The sequence below is a fragment of the Anastrepha obliqua genome, chromosome 2 (assembly GCF_027943255.1).
Source record: "Anastrepha obliqua isolate idAnaObli1 chromosome 2, idAnaObli1_1.0, whole genome shotgun sequence".
In the NCBI taxonomy this organism is placed as follows: domain Eukaryota; kingdom Metazoa; phylum Arthropoda; class Insecta; order Diptera; family Tephritidae; genus Anastrepha; species Anastrepha obliqua.
In genome coordinates, this window is record NC_072893.1 from 131,837,381 (window position 1) to 131,861,704 (window position 24,324).

The window sequence follows — 24,324 nt, forward strand, 5'->3', positions numbered from 1 at the left end:
TATTATTGCTTATTTTAAAAAGCAATATCGAATTTCGCATGCATATTGCTGCCATAATTTTTTGTGACCTCAGTTGACGTCATTTACGGCGTCTCTCCTTAATAGGAAATATTTTGATGAATATGAAGAATTATGGAGGCAGGAACACTCGTATCTGATCCCATTATTTAGATCTGTACTCTTTCTGTTACTTTCAAAATAGAATTATTTAGTATAGCATGTTAAAAATATAGTTATTTAGGAAAGCCTCTGAAAGAATAACATATCAGTTTTACGTCCTAGTCATTACGTTTTGGTTTTGTCTATGTTTCACATTTGCTAAAAAGCGCCTATTTCAACAAACACAGCTAACTTCAAGTTAGAAAAACGGAATTTAAGAAAAGGATAGTGAAAAAGACGCACTCAAATAGCGATTTGGAAAATTTTGTGCGAAAACCTGCCTATTTCTTGTAAGAAATATATAGAAGAGGTGAAAAAATACATTTGAAATGAAATACAGTTACCGTTCCTTAGAAACATAAGATAACCCTTCACCACATGGTCATATGTAATATCCATGTAGAATGCGTTTGGTTGGCGATTACGGTGCTGCCGCTTCGTGTTTCTATAGCGAATGGGACTGGATTGTATTTTTAAAATTTTAACAGAGCATGTAAGAAGCGGTCTTAAAAATAATACTTTTTACTTTTTAGAAGTAGGTGTCTGTAAAAGAAACATTCACTTTTTAATAGAAAGTGAATTTTGTCGAAGCACGTTAATTCGGTAAAGCAAGTGTAACAGCATCGGCAGCATCAAAATCGCCAGCAACGACAACAACACTATGTCCGAGGCGGGCGAGTACTCTGTGGAACGCATTGAGGATAAGCGTATTTGCAATGGCAGAGTAAGCTGGGCCAGTATCAAGGCAATAAAAAATAGTAATAATTTGTGTACTTTGTAGACCGAGTACTTTTTAAAATGGAAAGGATACCCGCGCAGCGAAAATTCATGGGAACCCGTAGAGAACCTTGATTGCCCTGATCTGATCGCAGCATTCGAGGAGTCACTGAAAACAAAAAAAGGTAAGGGGTTTTATTGACCAAGAGTAGACATAATTGAGTGTTATGGGAATTTCGATTAAATTAACAGCAGTTTTTACATAAATGTCTTACTTTTTATTCAACTGCAATAGAGAGCAAAAAACGCTCTTCCACAACACCAGTAAATGATACAAAAGTCAAACGAAAAACTGTTGAAGAAGAGAGAGAAAACCGCCGCACAATGGGCTTCGATAGAGGTCTAGAGCCATCTAAAATACTTGGAGCTACCGATTCGTCAGGTGAACTGATGTTTCTCATGAAATGGAAGGGCAGCGACGAAGCCGACTTGGTGCCGGCAAAGCAGGCCAATGTAAAATGCCCACAAATAGTCATACAATTCTATGAGGAGCGTCTCACTTGGCACACGGCTAATGCAGAGGAGGATAAAAATTCCACTAGCAAAGAACCGACCGAGTAAGACAGTAGTGTAAGAACAAGTTAAGTGCAAACGGCGGAGAAATTAATATGAAATGCAAAATCAAATAATCTAGGTACTGCAATGGAATATTCAGGATGCACATTAACTGAAGAAATTGCAATACGAATAACAAGGCGCGAAAGCGCCAAAAATCAATACAGATGTAGTGTTAAAATAAAAATAAGATTTTTTTTTTAATGAAATAAAACAAAACTTTCGAGCTGCAATTTAATTAAAAATACATACTGATATGTAGTAATTTCCTCGATTTTTTCTAAACGAGCTCATATAGTAATGTACTTTTTTAATTAGCTACGGCGAAATTTGAATCAAAAATATAAATTGAGTTGGTACTTTATCTTTTTCTATTTCTTTTTATAATGATAACCTTCAGAAAAATGGTTTTAAAAACCTAAAGTAATGAATACAAGTATATCCATGAACCATTAAATTTAAATACAATTAATTTAAATATAAAAAATAAAGTTCAGTTTATAAGGACTTAAATAAAATGATGTGAGATAATAAATCCCATGAAGCGAAGTCCAACATAAATATTACAATTAATAAAATTACATAATTTTAATCAAATTGTTTATTGTTTTATGGTCAACCGTGAGCGTAGTAGTGTGCGCCAGGATAAATACTTGGGCACAGAAACATCGTCTAAAAATTGCAAAAACGAAAAAAATTCACTAGCTAATTGACTATTTTCATCCTTTCGTCCCTAATTTAAATTTGAAAATTTGGTTCTTTATAACATTATTTGAGCGATTGCAACTGAAATTTTAAATGGGGTAGGTTTTTTACTAAAGTACATTCTTATTGGCTTTTGAAACCATTACATATTCTAAGAAAATATTGTATTTAATCACAATTCGAGATCATTCTACGTATCCCATCAGTGCTGATACTTTAAATGTTAATATCATTGCAACTGCTCCCTGCGCAGCGCGTCAAATTGGCCAACGCCAAACCATAAAAGGCATGTTCGATGGGCAGCAGATCATAGCCGATATTGTTTATTTGGTGCGGATCGTCGATAACGTCATACGCTTCCACGAAATTCTAAAGCAAATAATAAATTATATATGCCTACCATTTTGGATGCTACTCACCTCCTTATCATCAAATTCGCAATATAATCGATCTGTTGTGCCCCTAAAATGCCTCACACAGGCGTATGTATTATTCCAAGCATCTTGGCAGTGGCAATCTGCCTCTGGTGTGCATTGCGATAAGCGATCCGCCCGTGACCATGGGCAGCCTGCATTGTAAGTGTTGGTGTTACCTTCTCCCCAATACTGCACTAGCAAGCTGCGTCGATATTCTCTTATCCATTTACCTTCGCTTAAATTTTGCAACCCTACTTGGATGGGCAGGCCATCCATTTCCGAATGCGCATGCAGTCCCGTCCATTGCAATATTGATGGCAATAAGTCAAGCAGCAGGATTGGTTGTGGTACAAAGGCGCCTATTGGTATGTCAGGTCCACGCAAAAGCAGCGGCACGTGTATATCGGTCTCATAAGGCTGGCGTTTGTCCCAGGGTTGGGCATTTTGGCCCATATGATACCCATTATCCGATGTGTAAATGATGTAAGTGTTGTCCAATTGTTGCTGCTCCTCTAACATCTCAACAATTGCCGCTACCATTTCGTCTACAGCTAGTAGGGTTTCCCAACGTTGCTGGTAGAAATTATCAAGTAACTTGATGGTCTCACTGGGCATAGATCGTGTGGCGGCCACAAGCCAATGCTTCTCTATAAATATTATTAATAAATAAATTGTATTAACAACGAACCCCGATAGCGCTCACCTTGTGGTAGAGGTACGCGGTTGAAGTTGGGCGTGCGCAAAGCCTTGAGGTTCGCGAAAGCACCACGATGTCGCTCGGCCGGTGTATAGGGCGCATGCGGTGCCGGTGGAGCGACCATGGCGAAAAAAGGTTGCTGCTTATTGCGCCCTTTCAAAAAACCCAACGTTTTATCGCGCAGTAGATCAGTTAAATAAGTGTCCGTGTAGCTAACATTGTGTTCGTTCTCACGCAGCGTATAATTGTAGTAACGTGAATTGCCATGCAAGCCGTAGAATTGCGTCCAACCCGGCGGTACGCGTTCTCCTTGAAACTCATTCAAGTATTTACCGGCAAAGAAGGTCTCGTAGCCACCATCGGCCTGCAACAGCACAGGCAAGGCTAGTGGTTCAATTTGTGTGCGCCAACGGTGACCGTTACAACCGCCACTTATCGAGTTATTGGTAGTGCCGTGATTATGTGCGTACATCCCGGAGAACAGACTAGCGCGCGAAGGGCAGCAAAGTGGCGAACTTGTGTACTAATCAGACAACAAAGTTTTACTCTAAAATATATTTTTTATCATACTCCATACCCACCGCATGGCCGAATGTAGCGCCAGCATTACCAATAAGCTGCTGCACATGCCGCAGCGGTGTCATACCCTCCAAAGTCAGGTCTTGGTCATCGCTTAGTATTAGCAGAATGTTTGGTTTTGTAGTTACCTCGCCGGCTTTGGCAGGCGTCAAGGACACCAGCAGTATGTAAATGACAATAGTCAAGGTCAGCATTGAGAACTGTGTGCGCTGCATAGCAACTTCTCTTCTTTGCCCAGGATTGCTTTAAATACTCGCGACGATTTAGAAAACCTTTGAATTTTAATCGTTTTCTTTGGCGTTAATTTTTTAACTGCATCCAATTGAAGTCGTAATATATCTACACCGTTTAAATGCTATATTAATGATTTGGCAAAACAAAGCCAAAAAGCAAGAGTAGTATGACATTCAAATATAAGAGGAAAGCTTTTTCAAAAGAGAGTGCTGTATGAAAGAGATTTGAAACAGAAAGTTGCCAGATGAACGCAAATTATTTTCGAATGAAAGACGATAATTTCTCCACATATATTTTTTACCAGAAAGAGAAATAGAAGAACGCAATGTATTCAAAATTTCATCGATTTTACGACGCTTAAACATTTTTCGGAGATGTTTAGTTATTTCCATACTCATATAGTTTTAAAATTTTCAATACTGGCCCCGTATTGGGGCAATTTCTTTAATCTAACCATACCACATTATCCCCATTATATAAAAACAGTTTTTTATAGTTTTTATAAGTCTTAAATTTATTTTGTCTAAAAAGTTTACGGAGTTACATATTTTATTCAAGTAAGAATGAGGCAAATTTAAGTTTGACATTTGAGAAGAATGTACGGTATGAGTGGAGTTGATGTATAACATAAACCGCATTGTGTAGAGGATGAATTTGTTGAAATTCCCACGACCATGCAGGAATATAAGTTTTTTTACAACAAAATGGCAAACTAAAATGTTTGTTATTAGAGGTAAAGTGCAACGCTTTCCGCCACCGCCGATTTGACAGTCAAAATCAATTTATACAACACGTTTTACTTCGAAGAAGCGTTTCAGGTAGTACACTTGCCCGATGGTCATTAGCACTAACACCAGCGCCTCGAAAGTTGACCACAAGACAACACGCGAGTTTGTACTCTCGTTAATTGAGCGATGGATTTTGTCACGCACCTGGAAAACATTATTGAACTCATTTGAAACATGACCACTTAAAATTGTCTAATTATTGCACTTACATGCATGTATTCTTGCTCATGCTTGACACCCGTCAGCGTGCCTGACAATTGCTGAATCATATCCTCCAATTTGGTGTGACCCACCTCTTCTTCGCTGGGCGCACCCGCTGCTCGATGCTGTGATTCGCTTACCTCGATCGAGAACATGACCAATTTTGGTGTCATGCTGCTGCGCTCATTGTTGAAGCAGGCACGATAAATACCTGTTGAGACGGCGGAAAAAGTATATTTCCCAGAAGATTCTTTTTCACTCTCATGTATAATATTATCATCTGGCCCAGTAATTTTGATGTCAATATCGAGGAAGCCGCCTTCGATTACTTCGAATGTAACTCCTGCAGATAGAGATTAAATTTGTATTTTAGCACTGGATGTGTTTAGATTGAGACTGTGGAAAATCAAAAATTATTTACCGAATTTGGTACCGCCTTCCACCTTCTCGAAGAAGCACTCTTCATTGTGTGCGTCAACCGTCACAATGAAGGCCTCGCTGGCACGTAGAAATTGCAGTACAATTAGCGCACACAAAGTGCCGAGCGTTTTGCAGTTCATAATCGTTTCGTAATATACAACACCAAATTGTAATTATTTAATCTATAAATTAAGAAAACTCTTCAAGATTTTTCGCTTGCAACAAATACTAACTCAGAGGGCCACGTATAAAAGCACCTTTACGGCAGAAGAAGTAGAAAAAACAAAGCAAATGTCAAAATGACGTGAGTTGTTAAGAGTTAAGTTGGTAGCACTGTCGTCGAATGGTGAGTCGAAATAGAACTACTTGTGGTTAGAAATGAAAATTGATAAATATGTAACTATCACGAAAAAATTAATAAATAAAAAAATAAAAGTACTTGAGCTTCGTCATTTATGTAAAAATTCCCAAAGACAAATGAATGTTTACAAAAACCAAATAAATATTGAAAAGTATTTCGACCTGATAAAATTGGCATACAAAATTTGGGATTATATTTCTTGTATTTAACATTTACTATCTTTTGTAAAATAAGAGTTACATTAATACATTTTTTGACTGAGAACAATATTGAAATAAATGAACAATTTCAAAAATTTTTCTTGGGTCAATTTTATTAAAATGCATCGATTTGCATACAAAGCGAATTTATACAAGGCTACTTTTGAGGGGCAAAAACAGCATTTACATGCATTTTGCTTTTGTAATTTGGTGCTTTAGCTGCCGCCGTAACCGAATAGGAGTATGCATGACTACCACTCCCTACGCAGTGGGCACGAAACTCCAAAATGATGGAAAAGGTGTGTTCTAATAGTGGTCGCTCCTCGGTATTCAGTGGCAGACCTCCGAGTATATTTTTGTCGTGAAAAAGCTTCTCATAAAAACATTTGTCGTTCGGAAGCGAAATAAAACTGTAGAGCCCTCCATTTGTGTAAAACCATCAAGACGCACGCCAGGCAGCGCACTTGACATTCAACCCACCAAGAAAAACAGATCAGCTGATATATTGCCTTGTGTGCATATGTACATATATCCTTGTGGCTGCCCTTGTTGCATTATAGATATTTTGATAGGTTTGGAGTTTTGTCCACTGCGAATCACTAGTACCAGGCAACCAGACGGGCGCAGCATAATTCAGAATCGGCTGCCCAAAGGCTTTCAACATTTTTTTGTCTTTGCCTTACCGGCAACCGGCAATGATTTGAGGACCTTGTTGCGGTTTTGGAGCTTGGACCACTTTTAGCTGCAGTTTGACCTCCTTCGCCCTGGTGGTAAAGAGGGTCGCCGTGGATTTACGGGGGAATGTTGGAGACTCCTCGCAATGGAAAGGCGAGAAAACGCTCACTTTGGATCACAAATCATCGATGTTATTTCCTGACGCCATTAACGAGGAATCGAAAAATAAAAAGACACAACCCTTGCTTTTCATCCTCTGATTTGAGCCTGGATCTCAAAAGATGACTGACGAATGCCGACCAGTCACATAGTTCGCGGACCACCTTTTCAGTCCCGACGGGAGTGTCGACTGTTGAATATCGTCTAGTAGTGTGGAGCGGCCGAATGTATTGAAAGATTTCGACAAGTCCAACAATACTAGGACAGTCCTATAGCAGCAGTTTTGTTAAATCCGCGATTGACATGGCTGGTTTATGGCGATTAGCGCAAAGGTGGTACTGTGCATTCTGCGGAGCCATTCTGATGCATAGCTGGTGTCAGGTGATTCTTGTAGAGTGGGGTAGAGGGACTCAAGTGTCTTCAATCTTGGTGAAAGGTGAGTTATCGGACGATAGGACTCGCCTTAGTTGGCGGGTTTTCCAGGTTTCATTTCCCTTCTCTCCACTCTCCAAACTATGAGAGGGGCCATGGGCAAATTGAAGACCGTTGTGAGACATCCTACTCCCAATGGACTTAGGTTTTTCAGTATCAGCATGTTAAGTCCATCAGGAACTATGGGTTTTGAAGGTTTTGCTTCCTTGATGACTACCTGAACGTCATCAACCATAGAGATTGTGAGTGGCGTAGAGTTGTTCAACAGCTTGTGTAACCTTCTGGTTGGACTTATCGACCGGAGAATGCAGAATAATTTCGAGGTTCGACGAAGTCCAAGAACTAAAGGTCATTACCACTTTGTGATTTTTCGGCTTCGATAGAGACTATACGGTGGATCAGAGCTTCCTCACACCAGAGATGAAGTTGCAGGTCTTCAAGTGCTTTGTTGTTGTTGTTGTAGCAGTATCTTTGCCCTGTCAGTGTAGTGTAATCACTGACCGGACAGCTATACCTTGACATTCTAAGGTGCTGTCCCTGCGGTCGATGTGTGATGTTGTCTACGTTGGTCCTGTTGTGCGTTCCGCAAAATTTGTTGTGGCCTGACGTTGACGGGCGGCCGCGCCACTGGGGGCGATTGCGGGTGCAGAGCTCTGCAGCAGGGGGCCGCCTGAGGACCACTCCCTGTGAGTCTTAAGGCCTGAGCAGGACTTAAGATGGCACCACCCGTTGCACTTATTATACCCAACCAAGGTGGAGTTCGGGTGGAGCCGTTTGTGGCAGATGCAGCAGTAAAATACTTCAAGTCCGGGGTTGGGTTCGACGCCAGGTCTGAAGAGAAGTATTTGGAGCAAACGTGCTGCAATGGATTGCTCCTGTGACGAAATATTGGTGGCGGGATACGGTACACTAGACAGGGCTAGTTTACTGGGGCGGCAGCCCTTGGTCGGGAAAAACCCGAGTCATTCCGGTAACGTAGAACCGGCTGCCACGGGATAGCAATTTCCAAGTGCTTTGTTCATTTGGTCCGCTTATGCTGGGTGGCCAGTTCCCGAATGTCCAAGTTGAGATCTCTTATTTGGGGATTCCCGGGATTGGCTTGGTGTAGGAGGTCACGCTCGTTAGCTAGAACGGCTGCTTCTGCAGGGTTAATTCCACAAAGCCGGCCCGATTGGCTTTGTTAAAGGTAACGAAGGATCGTGATTCACTGAAACTAAGTCGGAAGGTCTCTCAATAGAGACGATGATAAGATGGCATAAGTCGCCAGGATATGCTATTGATCAGACCAGCCCTAGCAGTTGTTATGTTACCCTCTATCCTGGAAAGTCGAATCGTCTATCATCTCTGCCAGAAGCTGTGCCCTACGATCGTTTTGTGAGCAGAAAATTAGTGACTTCCTCCTTGTAACGTCAGAGATACAAAGGCAAAATATATTTACATACATACATATATATGTATTGCTTCATTTTCTTATAGAGAACTTTTTATTCCACCCTACTTTCTGCAAAAATTGATTTGGAAAATTTGCTTACCTTTCAATACAATTTTTTTCATCTTTAACGGTTATATTTTCTAGATTAAGGAATTTTTTCTTACTGATTTATTCGGAAGGGACTCTTTTAGAAGTCTACTATTAGAAGTGGTCAGTGCACTTCATTCATTCGCCTAACACGAATACGCGCCCGTGACCCCATTTTCTGCTGTAGCATCACAATTAAAATAACCACTTTGAAGCTTATTGCACCCTCAACAACAAACGATACACATATCAGCTGTTTGCACACACACACAGAGAATTAGAATTATAGCGAAACCCAGCACACTCATTCCGATGGGAGAGTAGTGTATAGTGTGAATAGAAAATGACAAAAGAAGCAGAAGGAGAGAAATGGCCACAACGGGCGACTACTACGGTAGCTGCGCATTGACGGTTTTCTGTGGATGCAGCAAACGTTGATAACTGGTCCATGACATTTTTATGTGGAGTATCAGCGTTCATCCGGTTTGTGTGTTGACTGGAAAGTCTCCACCGCATGGCAGAAGCGAGCGCAATATGCTGCGTGTAAATGTGTATGTGTTACAATACAGAACAACAGACTACAGCGGATACCCTTCGCTTGGCCAACATCCAGTGGCTGGCAGTCGTGGATATTCATTCAAGTTTGCTAGTCTTTAGAGAGGACCAAGAAAATATAAAAGAAACTGTAAATAAGATTTATATATTAAAAAAACTCTGAAAGCAAAGTGTATAGTGACGAAAGTTAAGGTGTGTATCGTAAAAAAGAGTGGCGTGCGAAAAGCCATAAATCGGAAGTGAAAATTTAAATCATCAGAAATCAGAACATGCAAATTGTTTTCGCAACTTTCCGTAATTTGCGACCAGCTATTAAATTCGACTCTTGACATTTAGTTGGAAAGCTTGCAGTTAAAGTGCTGCAGAAAGTGCGAATGTCTGTGAAAAAATGTAAAATATAAATCATATCAGTGGAAGCGAATCCTTCACAGAATTCCGCCTACTTGCAATCCACTTGCGTGCCAGTTCAACCATTCAAGCACACGAAATACTTGTATTTGCACCAAAAATCGGAAATCGGAAATCGCAGCATCTGTGTGTGGTGGCGTAGCGCAGGTGTGTACTGAAGCGAAATCCTTATTAATTGCACACAATCACAACAATAAACCACAATGTGTATAGCAATAATAACAGAAGCAACAACATTAATAACGTATAGTTAAACTCTATTAAGCATAACAAATAACTGCGGGTAAAATTGATTGCAGTCGTTGGATTAACGAACGCATTTGTTGTTGCTGCTACATACAATAAACGAGTAGTTGGAACGGCATAAGTGTGGTGCGCGTGAAGCATTTCTCTTCTTCCCATTGCGTGACTAGTGAGATTTGGGTGTGAAGCCCGCAAAATGCTGCTTCGAATTCCATTTACGTGTGCATTCACAGAAAATGTGAATTATAAAAATGCAACGCCTGAAAAAGCATGAGATATACTAAAAAAATGCGAAAAGCATGCCACTGAAGTTAAGTGAAAAACGAAATTGCTGCGAAAAAAGTTAGGTTAAGTGTTGTGTACATAACTACTCGTATGCGCTGCAAAGGAAAGAATTGAGTCAATGAAGTGAAGCGAGCGAACGAGTGAATTGGTAAATAAAAACGTTTAAAATGAAGTTAAACCAAGCAAGTGCAAAAGTTGAAACGTACAAAATGTAAAAAGTTGAAGCACAAAACAATATTACGCATCCGAAGCGAGTGGAAGTGTAGAGGAAGCAAATTTCTTCTGTACGCTTTACGTATCAACTTCCGGTGTGGTCGACCCTTTTCTTCCATTCCGCCTTCCCTTAGTCACCTGCTGGCGCGGTGCGCCTAGTGTTTGTGCTGCAATGGGTGCAATGCCATTAAAATGCATGAATTGGCAAAAACAAAGAGTTCGTAGCTGGTGAATTGTAAAAACAAAAAGGATGAGAATAAAAACGAAAGCTTAGTACTATATAGGAAAGGACAGTATGTGTCAAAGTGCTAGCGTTTTTTATGCGTAAAACTTGTGTGGGCATTTGACGCTGCAAATAATAGAAAATAGCTTGCAAGTTTAAAGGGGAAGCAAAAGTCGTACAATTATGCGCTGAAACTAAAGCTAACAAAAGTAAGTAAAAAAATATTTGAACTAAAAAATGGAAAACTATGCACCACGGAGAGAAAAATATTTATAACTCAACGATTTCTGAGCGCTAAATTTATTAGTACTCGAGAGCTTCAGAAACTATTAGGAAATATCAAATGAGTTTGAGGAAAGTAAAAGAAAAAGAAATTAAAATCATGTATCGGAAAGACACACCTGTAAGACACTTGGAAAGACACACAAGACCGCTGTAACTCATGTGTGTATGTGTATGTTTGTTTATAAATTTGCAGATCAAATTAGATTTGGCAGAAGAGTTAACAGTAATTTTTACATAATGCTTTCAAAGCAACGCCTTTGTTAGCTTTACAAAAAAAAAATTATGTATTCTTTTTCACAAAACAGTTTTACTTATTCTATACGAAAATATATTAAATTATGGAACGAGATTTTAAAATTTAAAAGCTCTTTTGGTAAATATCTAGGGGTGATAGGGGTGCCAATAGATGCGCATTGGTCCTAGTATTAATAAACCGGAAGAGTGAACTTTTTTCCACCGTTCAAAAGTTATTCACAGTAAATACATGAAATTAAATACATTTACAGTTCAAATTTCACTTCTTTTCATGCCTGGTAATATAATATATTTAAATATTGCCAATAACTCAAATATATTGTTAATAAAAAACTCCTTTCAATTTTTCAATGTAACCCATAAACAAGGTAATTACCGGGTTTTCCAGGAATCAAACATATCGATTGAGAACTTCATTCATAGGATAAATATGTTAGTGACAAAGTTCAATATCTCGAGTCGAAAGTTTTCGTTTTGAGTCTTTACAGAAATTAGCGGATGGGCTATTATTATTATTATTATTATTATTATTAGGCTACTGCGACCAAAAAAGAACTATTGTGCTAACGGATGAACTAAGTAAAGAAGAGAAAGAAATTAAAAAACTTTACCGGCTTTATAGTGTCGGAAAATGCCAGACAAACTACTAGCTGAGGTCGTTCAATTCAATTTCCAAGTTCGTAACTGTGTTTACTGGTCATTGGACGATTGGTACACATGTAGAAATCTAGGTTTATCATTTAATTCCCATTGCAAAAGTTGTGTGGACCTTTCAGAGAGAGAAAGAGAGAAGGAGATTGTTGAGCATTTTCTCTGTAAATGTACGGGCTTGGCAGCTAGGATACTGGCTGCTCCTTTCTTCCACAGCCTGGGGTAGTGCTCCAACCTAAATTCCATCAACCCTCTATGTTACATTAACAGCTCTGGTTGGCTGTAGATATCTGCTCGTTGGAGGTCTCAAAATGGTATCAAAATGGGCCTTTGTGCTACTTGGGGAGAGCCAGACTGGTACTTCAGCCATTCCACCTACCCACCTCCTAGTTGAGGTAGTACGAACTGAAGATGCTCCAACTCTCCAAAAATACCTTCAGAATGCTTAGAGCCATTGCCACAAGTCATTGAGGGCTGTGAAGTCAATTGCATAAGATCGGAATATAGTAGGACGAATTATTCGTTTCTGCGACTTAATACCAAAGAAATCGCTACTCTTGCTTTTCGAGTGCTACGCCAACTGGGAAAAGTTTCGAAAAATACATCGCCTCGTTGTGGTCAGAGGCGTAGGATAGGTCCAATCCCCACGCCGGACATTTCCGTGGAAAAGTATCTATCTAGAAAATCTGTTCTGATTTTAGCTAAGGCTGGACAATTGCAGAGGAAGTGCTCAACTGTTTCCTTCTCTTCTTCATCTCTATAACTTCTACAATATTAATGGGAGAAAACTCGTAGTCTCAAGGTAAGCCTGCCAAATAGCCAATAACCGATAATATAAGCCACGACCTTCGAAATATTCTCTCTTGAAAGGCTAAGCAGTCCCTTTGTATTTTTCCTATTTATTTGCAGCCACAGTAGCCTAGCTGTTTCATCACCCCCTGTTCATAGGAGCTTATCAGTTGTTATAAAGTATAGGAATATTATAGAAAAAAAAAAAATCAGAGAATTATAGTCTAGAAGCTGGTTTATTTTAACCAACTCGTAAGAAAGGCTGCACATTATAAGCAATACTTTAGGAGTGGCTATACAATTTTTAAGCAAAAATTATGTATTGTGTTAGAGAAATATATTTCAATGCATAATTCTTTTGTTTAAAAGACGCAACGTTTCGAAAATGTATTGAAACTGACCCTTCGCAGCGCGGCTAACGGCTCAACTATTTTTATTGTCTCATACAGCTGGTGGCATCATTATAAGTTACAGTAACAGTAAATGAAAAAAATTCCAAAAACAAACTGGAGTAAAAACAGTAAAGTGAGAGCTTACAAACGGTGAGAAAGCCAGCAAATAAATAAACACAAAAGCTGTGCCATGTAGAAGGCCCACAAAAAAAGAGTTGTCAGCGCTGCGGAAAAAAATGAGAACTTTACACCAACGAAACTGAATACGGGTACGGAAAAAGTTAGTATAATTATGTTCAACGTATTCACTGACACCCTTCTGCCAGTTACGTGGACTCATGTACATACATGCCATGCGACGCACAATCTAGTTACGCGTGCACGTCAAGGGACCGTGCAACAATAAAAACTCAAAGCCGAAACTTTCGTGTTGAACATGTGCAAGTTGGACATAAAATAAAGGATAAAAACAAATAAAAAATAATGTCGCACTACACCACTCATGTCACATCCGCTTTGAAAGTTATGTGCACACCTGTTGTTGGCCTAATTTGTATGTGGAGCGCGTGCAAATCCTTGCGGCTGTAACTTCAGGTGAGTTAAAATAATGCAAACACATAAAGGGAAGGCTTAATGTTGGACCTTTATTTTATATGTGCGTTGATTGTTTTACATACCATTTCTTATTGTGGAATATTTTTACCAACAAGTTTGTATTATTTTTCTCTTTTTTATCGAATGACAGTGCAGGGAAAATAACCGACGAGATTTCGTAGGAAGCCTTAAATATCAATTTGTGTAGCATTTAATTTTCTCCGTCATCACTTACTGCCGAATGTCATGTTCGGTGAGTTTCCACTTGTTATGTAGGTTAAATAATACGAATATTGGCGGGCTTCACTATAATCAATCTTCTTGTCAACAATGGCAAGTGTCAATTTCTACTTACAAATACAAGACTCCAACAAGAGCAAAAACAAGCAATCAAACAACCAATTCCACCAGGATTGACACTAATTTATGCATTGAAAATCGAGACGGCGCACAGAGTGTGTGGTGGGCGTAAGGCATGTAACGTACAAGAAACGCTATAAAAAAGGAAATGAAAATGTTAAGTATGTGCATTAAAAATGAGCAAACCCATGTAATGTTCCTTGGCGATTTATGGCAACGCAGCAGTAACCAGGTCGTGTGTGTTTTCAAATAGGTGAAATGTGTGACGCGGGCTTGCCTTATAGGATTGAAATGAAAATAAATGTAATAAAAAGAAAAACGAATGCGCGCATTTTCTACGGAAGCCATGCGTTTCTCCTACTAATGGCTGCTTCCGTCATTTGCGTATTGGCAATCAATGCAAATTACTTCAGGATGTCGACTTGCGGCAAAGAAAGCCTATTGATAGTCAAACGCCGCTTATGCTAAATAGTTAAGAGAAAATAATATAATTGAAGTATAGTAGCTTATTGCCTGCAACACGACTTCTCTGTTGGCGCACTTAAATAATACGCAAAAGGCTAATTCAACGCAAATTTCTTCACGTAAAGGATAAGGAGTGAACGAAAAAGTTGTATTTGTGCATGCAGGTAGAAAAGGCAAATGGAAGGTAGATTAATTCAGAGCTGTGTGACAGCTTTGGAGGAAAATCGTAATGAAACAGGTTCTTAACCTTGCGTGGAAGTTTATTATACAGCTTTTCTGTAAGTGAATCCATTTTCTTAAAAAAGTCAGTCAGAATACTTTGAGGAAGTGGGTCTTCTTATTTTTTATGCTAGAAGGAGAGTTTTAATATATATTTTTTAATATTTGTTTGCTGCATTTATGAATAGTTCTTAATTCTCAGCAACTATTTGTATACTTTGACTACTTTTTTCTAATTCAGCAATTCTAAAGTTTCCCAATGTATGACCTCCTTAACAATATTATACACAGAATTTGCAATAAGGTGCTAAGGGATTTAAAATTTGTTTCTCATTCAAATGTTTGATCATTCCTATATTTTATTCAATTGATTTTTGTTTAAATTATTTTTAATGAAAAACTGCACTTTTTAGAAGTTTTCCGGTCTTTAATTCTTATTAAGCCTTTCTCTACCTTTTCTAGCCGCACTCGCAAATTTCGTTCACTTTCCGACTGCTTTAAGAAATGTACTGAGCAAAGATGGCGCCAGGTTGGTGCATGACTACCATTCAGAAGCGCACAGGGTCGAATTTTCGTGTATGAAACATCAAATGATAGAAAAAACCTTTCCTAATTGCGGTTGTCCCTCGGCAGGCAATGACAAAGCTCCGAGTGTATTTCTGCCATGAAAAAGCTTCTCATAAAACCCATTTGCCGCTCGGAGTCGGCTTAAAACTGTAGGTTCTTCCATCTGTTTAATAAGGTGCATATCCCGAATAGGAGGAAGAGCTCGTCCACACACATCCTATTAAAGCTGTAACAGCCAATTATATACACAAAATTTCACAATATGTCAAAACTGGACTAGTACGAGGACTGCCTTTTATATATTGCGCCCAATAATGAAAACACAGTAAAATAATAACAAAAATGACTTATTTATTCGCTTGAACAAATTTTCAAAGCACTTTTGCTACTCAGAAGTGGATACCTCTTAAACGAGCTGTTTAACGGTAACAGCTTCTTTAGGCCTTGAGAAACAATGACCTTCCATTTTATTTTTGATGTTCGGGAACAAAAAGAAATCTTTAGGTGCCAAATCAGGGCTGTAAGGCGGATATCCCATTAATTGGATCACTTCAGTGCTCGAAAACTCTCTTCTGTGAGCCGATACGTGACAGCTTCGGGAAGAATGATTCGTCTTCGGCGAATGGTTTTCCTTAATTCTCCGAAAACTTTCGGCAAACGAATGGTTGTGTAACACTCAGAGTTGACAGTTTTAAGTTTCCTTTGAGGTACAGTTCCGACATGACTAGATTTCCGAAAAAACAGGCGATCATTTTCCCTGAAGCTCGTCTTGGAACACCCAAACTGTCGTTTGCGTTTTTATTTCCAACTCATCAAAGTCAACTGTTACAACATATTAGACGCGTTTTGATCCATTGCGGCTGCATTTCTTAAACTCCTTTATTTCTCCTTTAGACACAAGTCCTTTTTTAGATAGTTGAAAAATTTTGCGGTATCCAACGAGAACAAATCTTCTTGACGACCACATGCTTATGCAATATTGAATGTATGCCGATCCCTCTAACTCCAAAGGATGCCTCTATCTCGTGATATGTCACATGACGATCTTGCGTTATCAATTGACGCACAACTCTGACTGCTTTTGGCACAACCAGTTTTCAGTTTTTTTGACAGTTTTCATGAAATTCATCCTACAAGCATCGACGGCCACATTGGAATTCATTGTACCAGCATTTCATAATAGCTAAATGTGGTTCTTCAACGCCAAAAGTCGAAGTTAGTTGATCAATGCAATGCTGTCTCGTTCCATAATCCACGCCTAAAATCGTAATAAATCATCGCACGAAATTTTTTTTTAGTCAACTCCATATTTAGGGGCGAGATGAGTATTGGAACTCACTGAAAAAGAACAAATAAAGCTTGTAAGTGAAAACGTTACATGTAAGTTTATGCTAAAAAATACCAAATTTTTCGCTAAAAATATCAAGTTACAGCTCATCAGTTGCATATACGCGAAATATAAAAGGTAACCCTTGTATAGCGCATTCAGAAATTTATTATATTATATAATAATATAAAAAGTTTGAGTTTCTTTAGGAATACGGGGTGGAGGTTTACCTTTTACCCCTGGGCTTTTTATCTACCATTTGATATATGCATACTTTCAACTCTCAGTCGCTACTTCCCAAATCAAAACTCAGAATCCACAACATACATACGCATATCTAACTTCTAGCTTCTGGTCTCCCTATTGCCTTCGCACACTTCTTTGCCATTTCGCTATCAGTGACAGCCGCCCACACAGCCTTTGGAGCACTGATTAGTGGAAAAGATGTGTTTGAATAACAAACTGTTAAGGTTTTACCTACACTTACCCGGTTTCCTTACCGCCACGATATACACAACCAAATTTTCTCTCTATCAACAAACCAGCATCACCTTTCCACACGTATGCTCACATATTGGCCGCTGTGTAACGCGAAATAGCCCACAGCCATTTTGCACCGCTAGGGAGAAGCACATTGTTTCATGAGTTTTTAACCATTTATTGTTTATTTTTCTTCTTCGAGTGAAATTCCAAGTTAAGTTCTGCGTAGCGCTAACACGTCTGCCATGTTATGTGGAGCACGGTGAGAGCGCGGTGATTACGGTGGTTGGCGATAACTAAAACTCATAAATTTTTATATTGTAACATATTTGCTTTTATTGTGCGTTGCCACCTGGCTTGAAAGAAAGATGGAAAGCGTATAGGTGCTTAGGTCAGGCATCCAATAAATTTCTTCGCAAATAGCTGTGTTTACCATACAAAAATTCTAATGGTATACGCATTAATAGTTTTAGCACTTTTCAGACAACTCGCTCTGCTCCTGCATTTTTACTCACACTTCGTTTAACTAATATGTGCCTGGATGTTTGTGTAATTTGACAAATGAGACGAGCTTAATGCGGTCAATTTAATGCGCTGGCAAAGCGTAAGATTTTCTGAGAGGTTAAACAAGATGGTTTACCAAGATGAAATCCCAATTCGCACACCATTCATTGCACACACCAACACTTGATTTATGTCAAAAATTCCTCAATAAAATTAAATTTATTAATTTGCGGCACACAACGGAAGTGAAATATCGAATACATAAGGCTTGACGGGCGGAGGCATGTGGAATTGGCAAGACGGCCGAGTCATTATCATAAATCGCTATGCAATCTTTATAAATCGTCTGTGTTGTGGGGCCATAAAAAAGTTTTGCAAGCATTTGCGAGATTACTTTATTCTTCTTCTCGTTAGGAGGAAATGCGTTTTATTTTTGAATAAGTTATGTGGCTGCTTAATGTCATTGGGAATGTGAATGCTGAGAGAATTATATTTCGTTGAAGTGAAAGGAAAGGGATCGAAGGAATCAAATGCAAATACAAACAAACAAATGGCGCGAAAGAAATGATGTGTTGTAAAATAAAATGTGGTCGTTTAAGATGAAATAGCAAGAAGTTATAGTAGATAATATAATGTGTATATAAAAAATAAGGAGCGGCAGCTTGCAATATTTTTCTCAAGGGGAGAGAGCAAATAAAATAAATGAAATAAAAAGAAAACAACCAGGATCTGAAAAAAGTAAATTATGTGCCATTAGCATTAAATAAAAAGTAGCGGCATTTAACGCTTTTTTAATTTTCCAACTTCTTAATGCTCAAATTTAGAGCACAAAACATACACTCATATGAGCAGAGCGCGTCTGAAAAGAAATCTATGTTAAATTGTCCTAAATAGAGGTAAATCTGGTAAACTTTTAAGGAGGCAGTGACACTGGCAGTGACAAGGGATATAGTTTTGGCGCATTGTTAACTGATAGATAGTGGAGTGTGGTAGTGAGCGCCAGAGTGCAGACTAGAAGAGCTGCGATGTTGGAATCTCTTATAGGCCCGTCACAATTGGTCCAATCCGTCCGTTGCGGCAATGAATTTGACTGACAGCAAAATAAGTTATGTGTATTTAAGTCGAAGGCGCCACATACGTGCCGTACGCCATGCCGGAATGCACAAAAACTGGCAACTTTCTATTTTGCCTTTCGGCAAATGCGGCGAAAATGACAACTGTTTAAAGAAGATCAATTTTGTATCGCGTAAATTTTTATTTTTTTATATCAAATTAAATGCAGAAAATTAATGGAATTTAAATGAATTGAGCCAATTCAAATGCACCCTTACCTTTTCGATAAAAGCGTGAAAGGGTAGAGAAAAGGCTAACCTTAACCCTGTTGCCCTTAAAAAATGAATGTCTGTCCCGATCTCGAAGTTATGATCGCGGCCGCCGTCGACGAATACCATAAATTCCATTAAAACCCCCTTTCGCTTCAATAAACAATATTTTTCTGATATAATGTATTTCACGCCCAACAAAAATCTGTTTATACATACGAAATATGATATTTACTTTCACGACAAGAACAACTGTTGCTTTTTTTGTTGCGGCAATACTTTGATTGTCCGCTTTACTTGTCACGCCAGTCAAATACGTTGCCGCAACGGATGCAAAGGACCTATTGTGACAGCCCTAGTAGCCTTAAGTTGCTATTGAGTGCATTGGCTATAAAAAAATAAATAAAAAATTATGACATTGTGAAAGATTTCAGGGAAAGAAAACGTGTTTCAGCAGGACCCCACATTTTCCCAGAAGGCAAGGTGGACTCAGACATGGTTACACAACCACCTTCCTCCCCACAGATAGCCAGATTTGTTGCCTCCTTCGTGGCCGAACTTCAATGCCATTGATTAATAGGTGAAACAAATGATAATATCTTCCTAGAATGGAACGACATACGGAATGCAAGATAATTACATCTGTGGTATAAAATATGTTGAAGTATTTTACGTGGTATATTGACGGGAAAATTTCTCTAGAACATATTAACAAGAAACGGGAAAAGGCGTTTAAAGAGAACCCGACCAAGCGACCTAGTATGATAAATACTAAAAAACCATAAATATGTAAAAAAAAAATAATTAAAAATAGTTGTAAAATGTAATCATGTAAAGTGAAACTTGTATTGTATTATTGTATATTATTTAATTGCTATTATTTCGTTTATTTTAATTTTATCGCTTTTTGACACTGGCCATTAAGCGATGTATATAAATCCTGACCAAATTGTTAAACAACATACTTAATGTCAAAGGACAGATGTATAAAATAAATGGGGAATAAAAAAAAAATATAAAAAATACCAGTCTAACGGTTAGACGCGATAGAAGTGAAACCTTCCGTAAAACAAACTGAGAGAGAATGAGACGAAAGCAGCATTAGGAGCGGGATAATTATAGGTTCATTATAATATTGCTATAAAGTTCATATTTTATTTTCTTCATTTTATTGTTATTCATCCTCAATGTTTTCAATTTCAACAAATGATACGAGTGGCTTATGTTTAGTTTTATTTTCTTTTTTTCTTTTTGTTTTTTTTTCTGTCGAAATTCACGACACTTTTCTGCATTATTTTTCGGCATAATTGCGGTAAATATTTAAAAATGAAAATATTTACGAATATAAAAATACGGACGCAATACAGCACACGCGGTTGCTATTATGAGCGTCGTAACGCGTATAATACACAGGCGTACTAACATACACGCAAACATTCGTAGGACGCTTGGTTTGAATTTTTTATACATATGTAAGTATGCTATACTATGGCCTAGCCTATGTACGTACATACATATTTGTGTTCTGAACTTCCAGCAAAACAATGCTTATTAATATACACATATGCATCTACATACAACCGCACACACAGGCCACTCACTTTATTCCTGTAAATGCGTATGTCGTCCAAAGCTAAAATTCTATGCCTAGCGACTACAAGAACAAAATGCATTAATAGGCGCAGGCGTAGCGGCCATCATCCTAGTTGCCATAGCGCTGAACAGTCGCGGCGGCGCCGAACAGTTTCAACTATTGTACTGTGCAACAAAAACTCATCATCAAAAAATTGATTTATAAATTCGAGCTCATAGTTCTAAGAGCAAGTACTTTCATTCATAAAACGAGCCGCCCATATGCTAATTTTCTCGACAATTCGAAAATAGTGAATATTGGAATATTTCGCGTAGAATTATTTGCCAATATTCAATTTTTGTCAAGTCGAGTGCCCGCGGCTCCGTAAATATGTTTGCACCCATATATGTATGTAAATATATGTTTCTAAATGCTCGACAACCGCAGCTGCCTGTTCAAGGTTACTGTACATTAGGCCGGGTCGATTTGTGGGAAGACAAAAAAATCGCCCATTGCTCTGTGAAAATCATATTCTAGGGATCAGAATAAGAAATTTTGCCGAAGGAACCATACCTCTAAAACGATTTCTGATGTCCCCCAATATGGGTCGAACTTTTTTAGTTTCTTTTCTATAACTCACATTCATTCATTTACATATGTTCTGACTAAATAAATTTCTTAAGAGAAAAAATAGATAATATTATAAATAAATAAAAATAAAGAAAAAACATAGGCATTTAGCTGAGTTTTTCATGTAAAGGCCAAAAATGGTGATATTTTGAAATTGGGGGACATCAGAATTCGTTTTAGAGGTATGGTTCCTTCGGCAAAGTTTCTTATTTTGATCCCTAGAATACGATTTTCATAGAGCAATGAGCGATTTTTAAATCGACCCGCCCTACTGTACATGCAATGCTGTGCCTATGAATGCGCGCTGGATATCTTGAGAAATTTTACCGTATGTTTTGCTGTGGCGAGGCACATATGTACATACACACAACATATATCCATATATTCGCATGTATACATACATATATAAATTCACAAATTTAAATTTCCTTATGCCATCCTTCTGTGTGCCTGGTAATGAAGCATTTTCTATACATACATATATATACGTATATCTTTTTTCTTCTTCTTTTTGGTGTCGCTTTTTTGTTTCATTGAGTCTCAAATCACTCCCAACGATTCTAAAGAAGTTTTCACTTCAAAAAAAATATTAACCCTCTACCTCTTTCACAAATAGGTATTTTTTGTTCTTTTCATAGAAAATAGAAAAAGTACATAAACTGGCATAGTAGGGCTTTAAATATGGTATATGATATATAAAATTACATCGAGAATGAATGATTTTCACACATACAAAACCACTCAGCTGCGGCGTCTGCCGTGGGGACACCATTTTAAAGCAGCTTACAACAAATATCAAGTGTGGAGATGAGTAAGTGTGCTGATGCACGAAAACCACGCCAGGGTCATTGGACAGTTCAAGAAAGTGTTTGTTATTGGATTTGTGATCCATTCCTAATATTCATATTTTTAGTTCTGGCAGTAGCCATATCCACTTATTGAACGAACATTCATTGCGAGGAAAAAGCTCGGCTAGCTGATTTCTCATTGGCTCTATAATAATTATAAGCATTAACAATAATTTTATAATAATCTTATTAAAAAGGGAAGCTTTTTTGATACTAATACCTTCATACTGAAAACATGTTTATCTAATTGAATTTTTTTTTAACAAAACGGTACAGAACAACTTTTTAATAGCGAATAAATTCAAGCCAAACTTTTGCCATGCTTGCTCTCATTCTAACAGCGCTTAAATGTCGCATACAAATAACCAAAATGTTGATAAATGTCGCTTTCAGATTTAAATATGCAAAATACGCAGACATATCTATTACCCAACCCAAGTACCCGCTGCAGCAAGCTGAGAAGCTGATGGATTACCTATTAAAAAGTTTCGTTGCTAGAGTTAAGCTTTGCGTCTAGGCAACGAACGAAAAAAATAGGCAACGCATTTAACGGTTGGATAACTGTCCACCGTCGACCGCCGACCTTCGTTAGATGTTTTTTGGCACTGTCGTTTCCTTAGAGTCTGTGCGGTAATGCCAGAAAATCTAATCAACTCCCATTTGTATGATAACAACTTGCAGATTACTTTTGGTAGAATTTTCTGCTTTTTTGTTTTGTTTCATGTAAATTCATACTTGTTTTTGTTTCATGTAAATTTATACTTATTGCTGTTCATATTTTGCTTGACGCGCTTCAAGTTTAAGCGCATTACCACAGTCGCCTACCACTTAGATGGTGAATCAGGTTGGTTGGTTGGTTGTTTGGCCGTGCTTGAGGTATGATTTGAGTACAATACATTTTTTGGTTTGAGCTGAGTGTGGCTTGGTGTGTTCTATGCACAACATCTATAACTGAGAGATCGTTTAAAAATTCCGTGAAAAAATAAAAACTACTTAAAAATTTGGGGTAAACTTTTTTATTTTTCGAGAGGAGACTATCTCCTTTTCTTCTTTCTTCTCCTTAATTGACCCGATAGGCGCTTACGCGTTTTTGGCCGAGAAAACGCAAAGTCATATCTTAGGATATCCAGCTAGACACACCAAATGAAGCCAAGTCCTTCTCCAGGAGCCGGAGCGTTTGTATCCATTCCGACGATATGACCCAGCTAACAAAGCCGCTGGATCTTTATTCGCTAAGCTATGTCTAGGCCGCCATAAAGCTCATTCAGCTCATTGTTCCATCGCCTATGATACATGCAATGATCCAAAAATCTTCCGCAGAATCTTTCTTTCAAACACTCCAAGTGACGCTTCATCGGATATTGTCATCGGCTAAGCTTCTGCGCCATTCGTTAGGACGGGCATGATGAGCATGATTGTAGACTGTTAGTCTTGTTTGTCGAGAGAGGACTTTACTACTCAATTGCTTACTTAGCTCAAAGTAGCACTTGTTGGCAAGGGAGATTCTCCTTGGGATTTCAATGTGACATTGTTATCGGTGTTGATGCTGGTTGCTAGAAAAACGAAGTCCCTTACAACCTCGGAATCATAACTGTCAACAGTGACATCGACGCTTATAAAAAATTGTGGCTGAAAAATTGTAGTCTCTTAGTCTTGAGGGATCCGAGAAGCCAAGTCTAAAGAAAGCGCAGATGTGAGATGATGTGCTGAGCCGTGAGTTGGTGCGTTATTGTGATGGAAAAAGACTTTCTCGATTCAAATGAATGTAAACCGCAAAGAAATATACCGATCTGGCTTCAACTAGGTGTATGTTCTTCCAAGAGATGCTAGTAACAAAACATAACCTCAATTGTGCCATTACTCTGACTTTGCACGGACTTTTCAAATGGCCCTCGCATGCGCGAGCGATTAAAATGGCGTGAAATTTAAATCAAGCATAAAGAAAAAAAAAAAAGCGCAAAATGAAAGGGTATACAGTGCATAGAAATGAACCCAAGTGAAGCAAATATTTAGTCCTTTTACAAAACAACGCTGTGGAATAATTGCCACCGAATTTCAACATTCGTAACTACCAAGTTAAGTAACTGCGAGTATTGAATATCAAATTATTACTGCCTCGAGTGTAACTGAAACTCATCCCTTGTCACTTCACTCACTTTCTACGACCTGATTTACTTCCTCTTTCTTGGATGCCCGCATTCGCATTCGGTAGTGGTTTTTTACTATTTGTTGCTACCATTTGCCTGACAACACGCTTAT

The 24,324-nt window shown here is 38.3% G+C and overlaps 3 protein-coding genes across 4 annotated transcripts; 1 reads left to right on the forward strand and 2 right to left on the reverse strand.

Moving 5' to 3' along the window:
* Nucleotides 1–335: 335 nt before the first annotated feature.
* Nucleotides 336–1,855, forward strand: LOC129237614 (chromobox protein homolog 1-like). Of its 2 annotated transcripts, none has more exons than XM_054872465.1 (4): nt 336–469; nt 693–883; nt 941–1,061; nt 1,172–1,855. In XM_054872465.1, exons 2-4 carry the CDS (start codon nt 821–823, stop codon nt 1,495–1,497), a joined length of 510 nt encoding a protein of 169 aa, XP_054728440.1. In that variant the 5' UTR covers nt 336–469; nt 693–820; the 3' UTR covers nt 1,498–1,855. The 2 variants fall into 2 exon arrangements, with proteins under 2 accessions (XP_054728440.1, XP_054728441.1); XM_054872466.1 differs by having other exon boundaries at nt 336–449.
* Nucleotides 1,856–2,295: 440 nt separating this feature from the next.
* LOC129237613 (N-acetylglucosamine-6-sulfatase-like) lies at nt 2,296–4,295 on the reverse strand. The gene is made up of 4 exons (XM_054872464.1): nt 3,891–4,295; nt 3,316–3,832; nt 2,616–3,259; nt 2,296–2,565 (listed from the first exon to the last, which is right to left on the reverse strand). Exons 1-4 carry the CDS (start codon nt 4,101–4,103, stop codon nt 2,413–2,415), a joined length of 1,527 nt encoding a protein of 508 aa, XP_054728439.1. The 5' UTR covers nt 4,104–4,295; the 3' UTR covers nt 2,296–2,412.
* A 313-nt stretch (nt 4,296–4,608) lies between these two features.
* Nucleotides 4,609–5,817, reverse strand: LOC129239251 (transmembrane emp24 domain-containing protein 2). Its single transcript, XM_054874618.1, has 3 exons — nt 5,533–5,817; nt 5,120–5,454; nt 4,609–5,054 (listed from the first exon to the last, which is right to left on the reverse strand). Exons 1-3 carry the CDS (start codon nt 5,669–5,671, stop codon nt 4,905–4,907), a joined length of 624 nt encoding a protein of 207 aa, XP_054730593.1. The 5' UTR covers nt 5,672–5,817; the 3' UTR covers nt 4,609–4,904.
* Between the last annotated feature and the right edge of the window lie 18,507 nt (nt 5,818–24,324).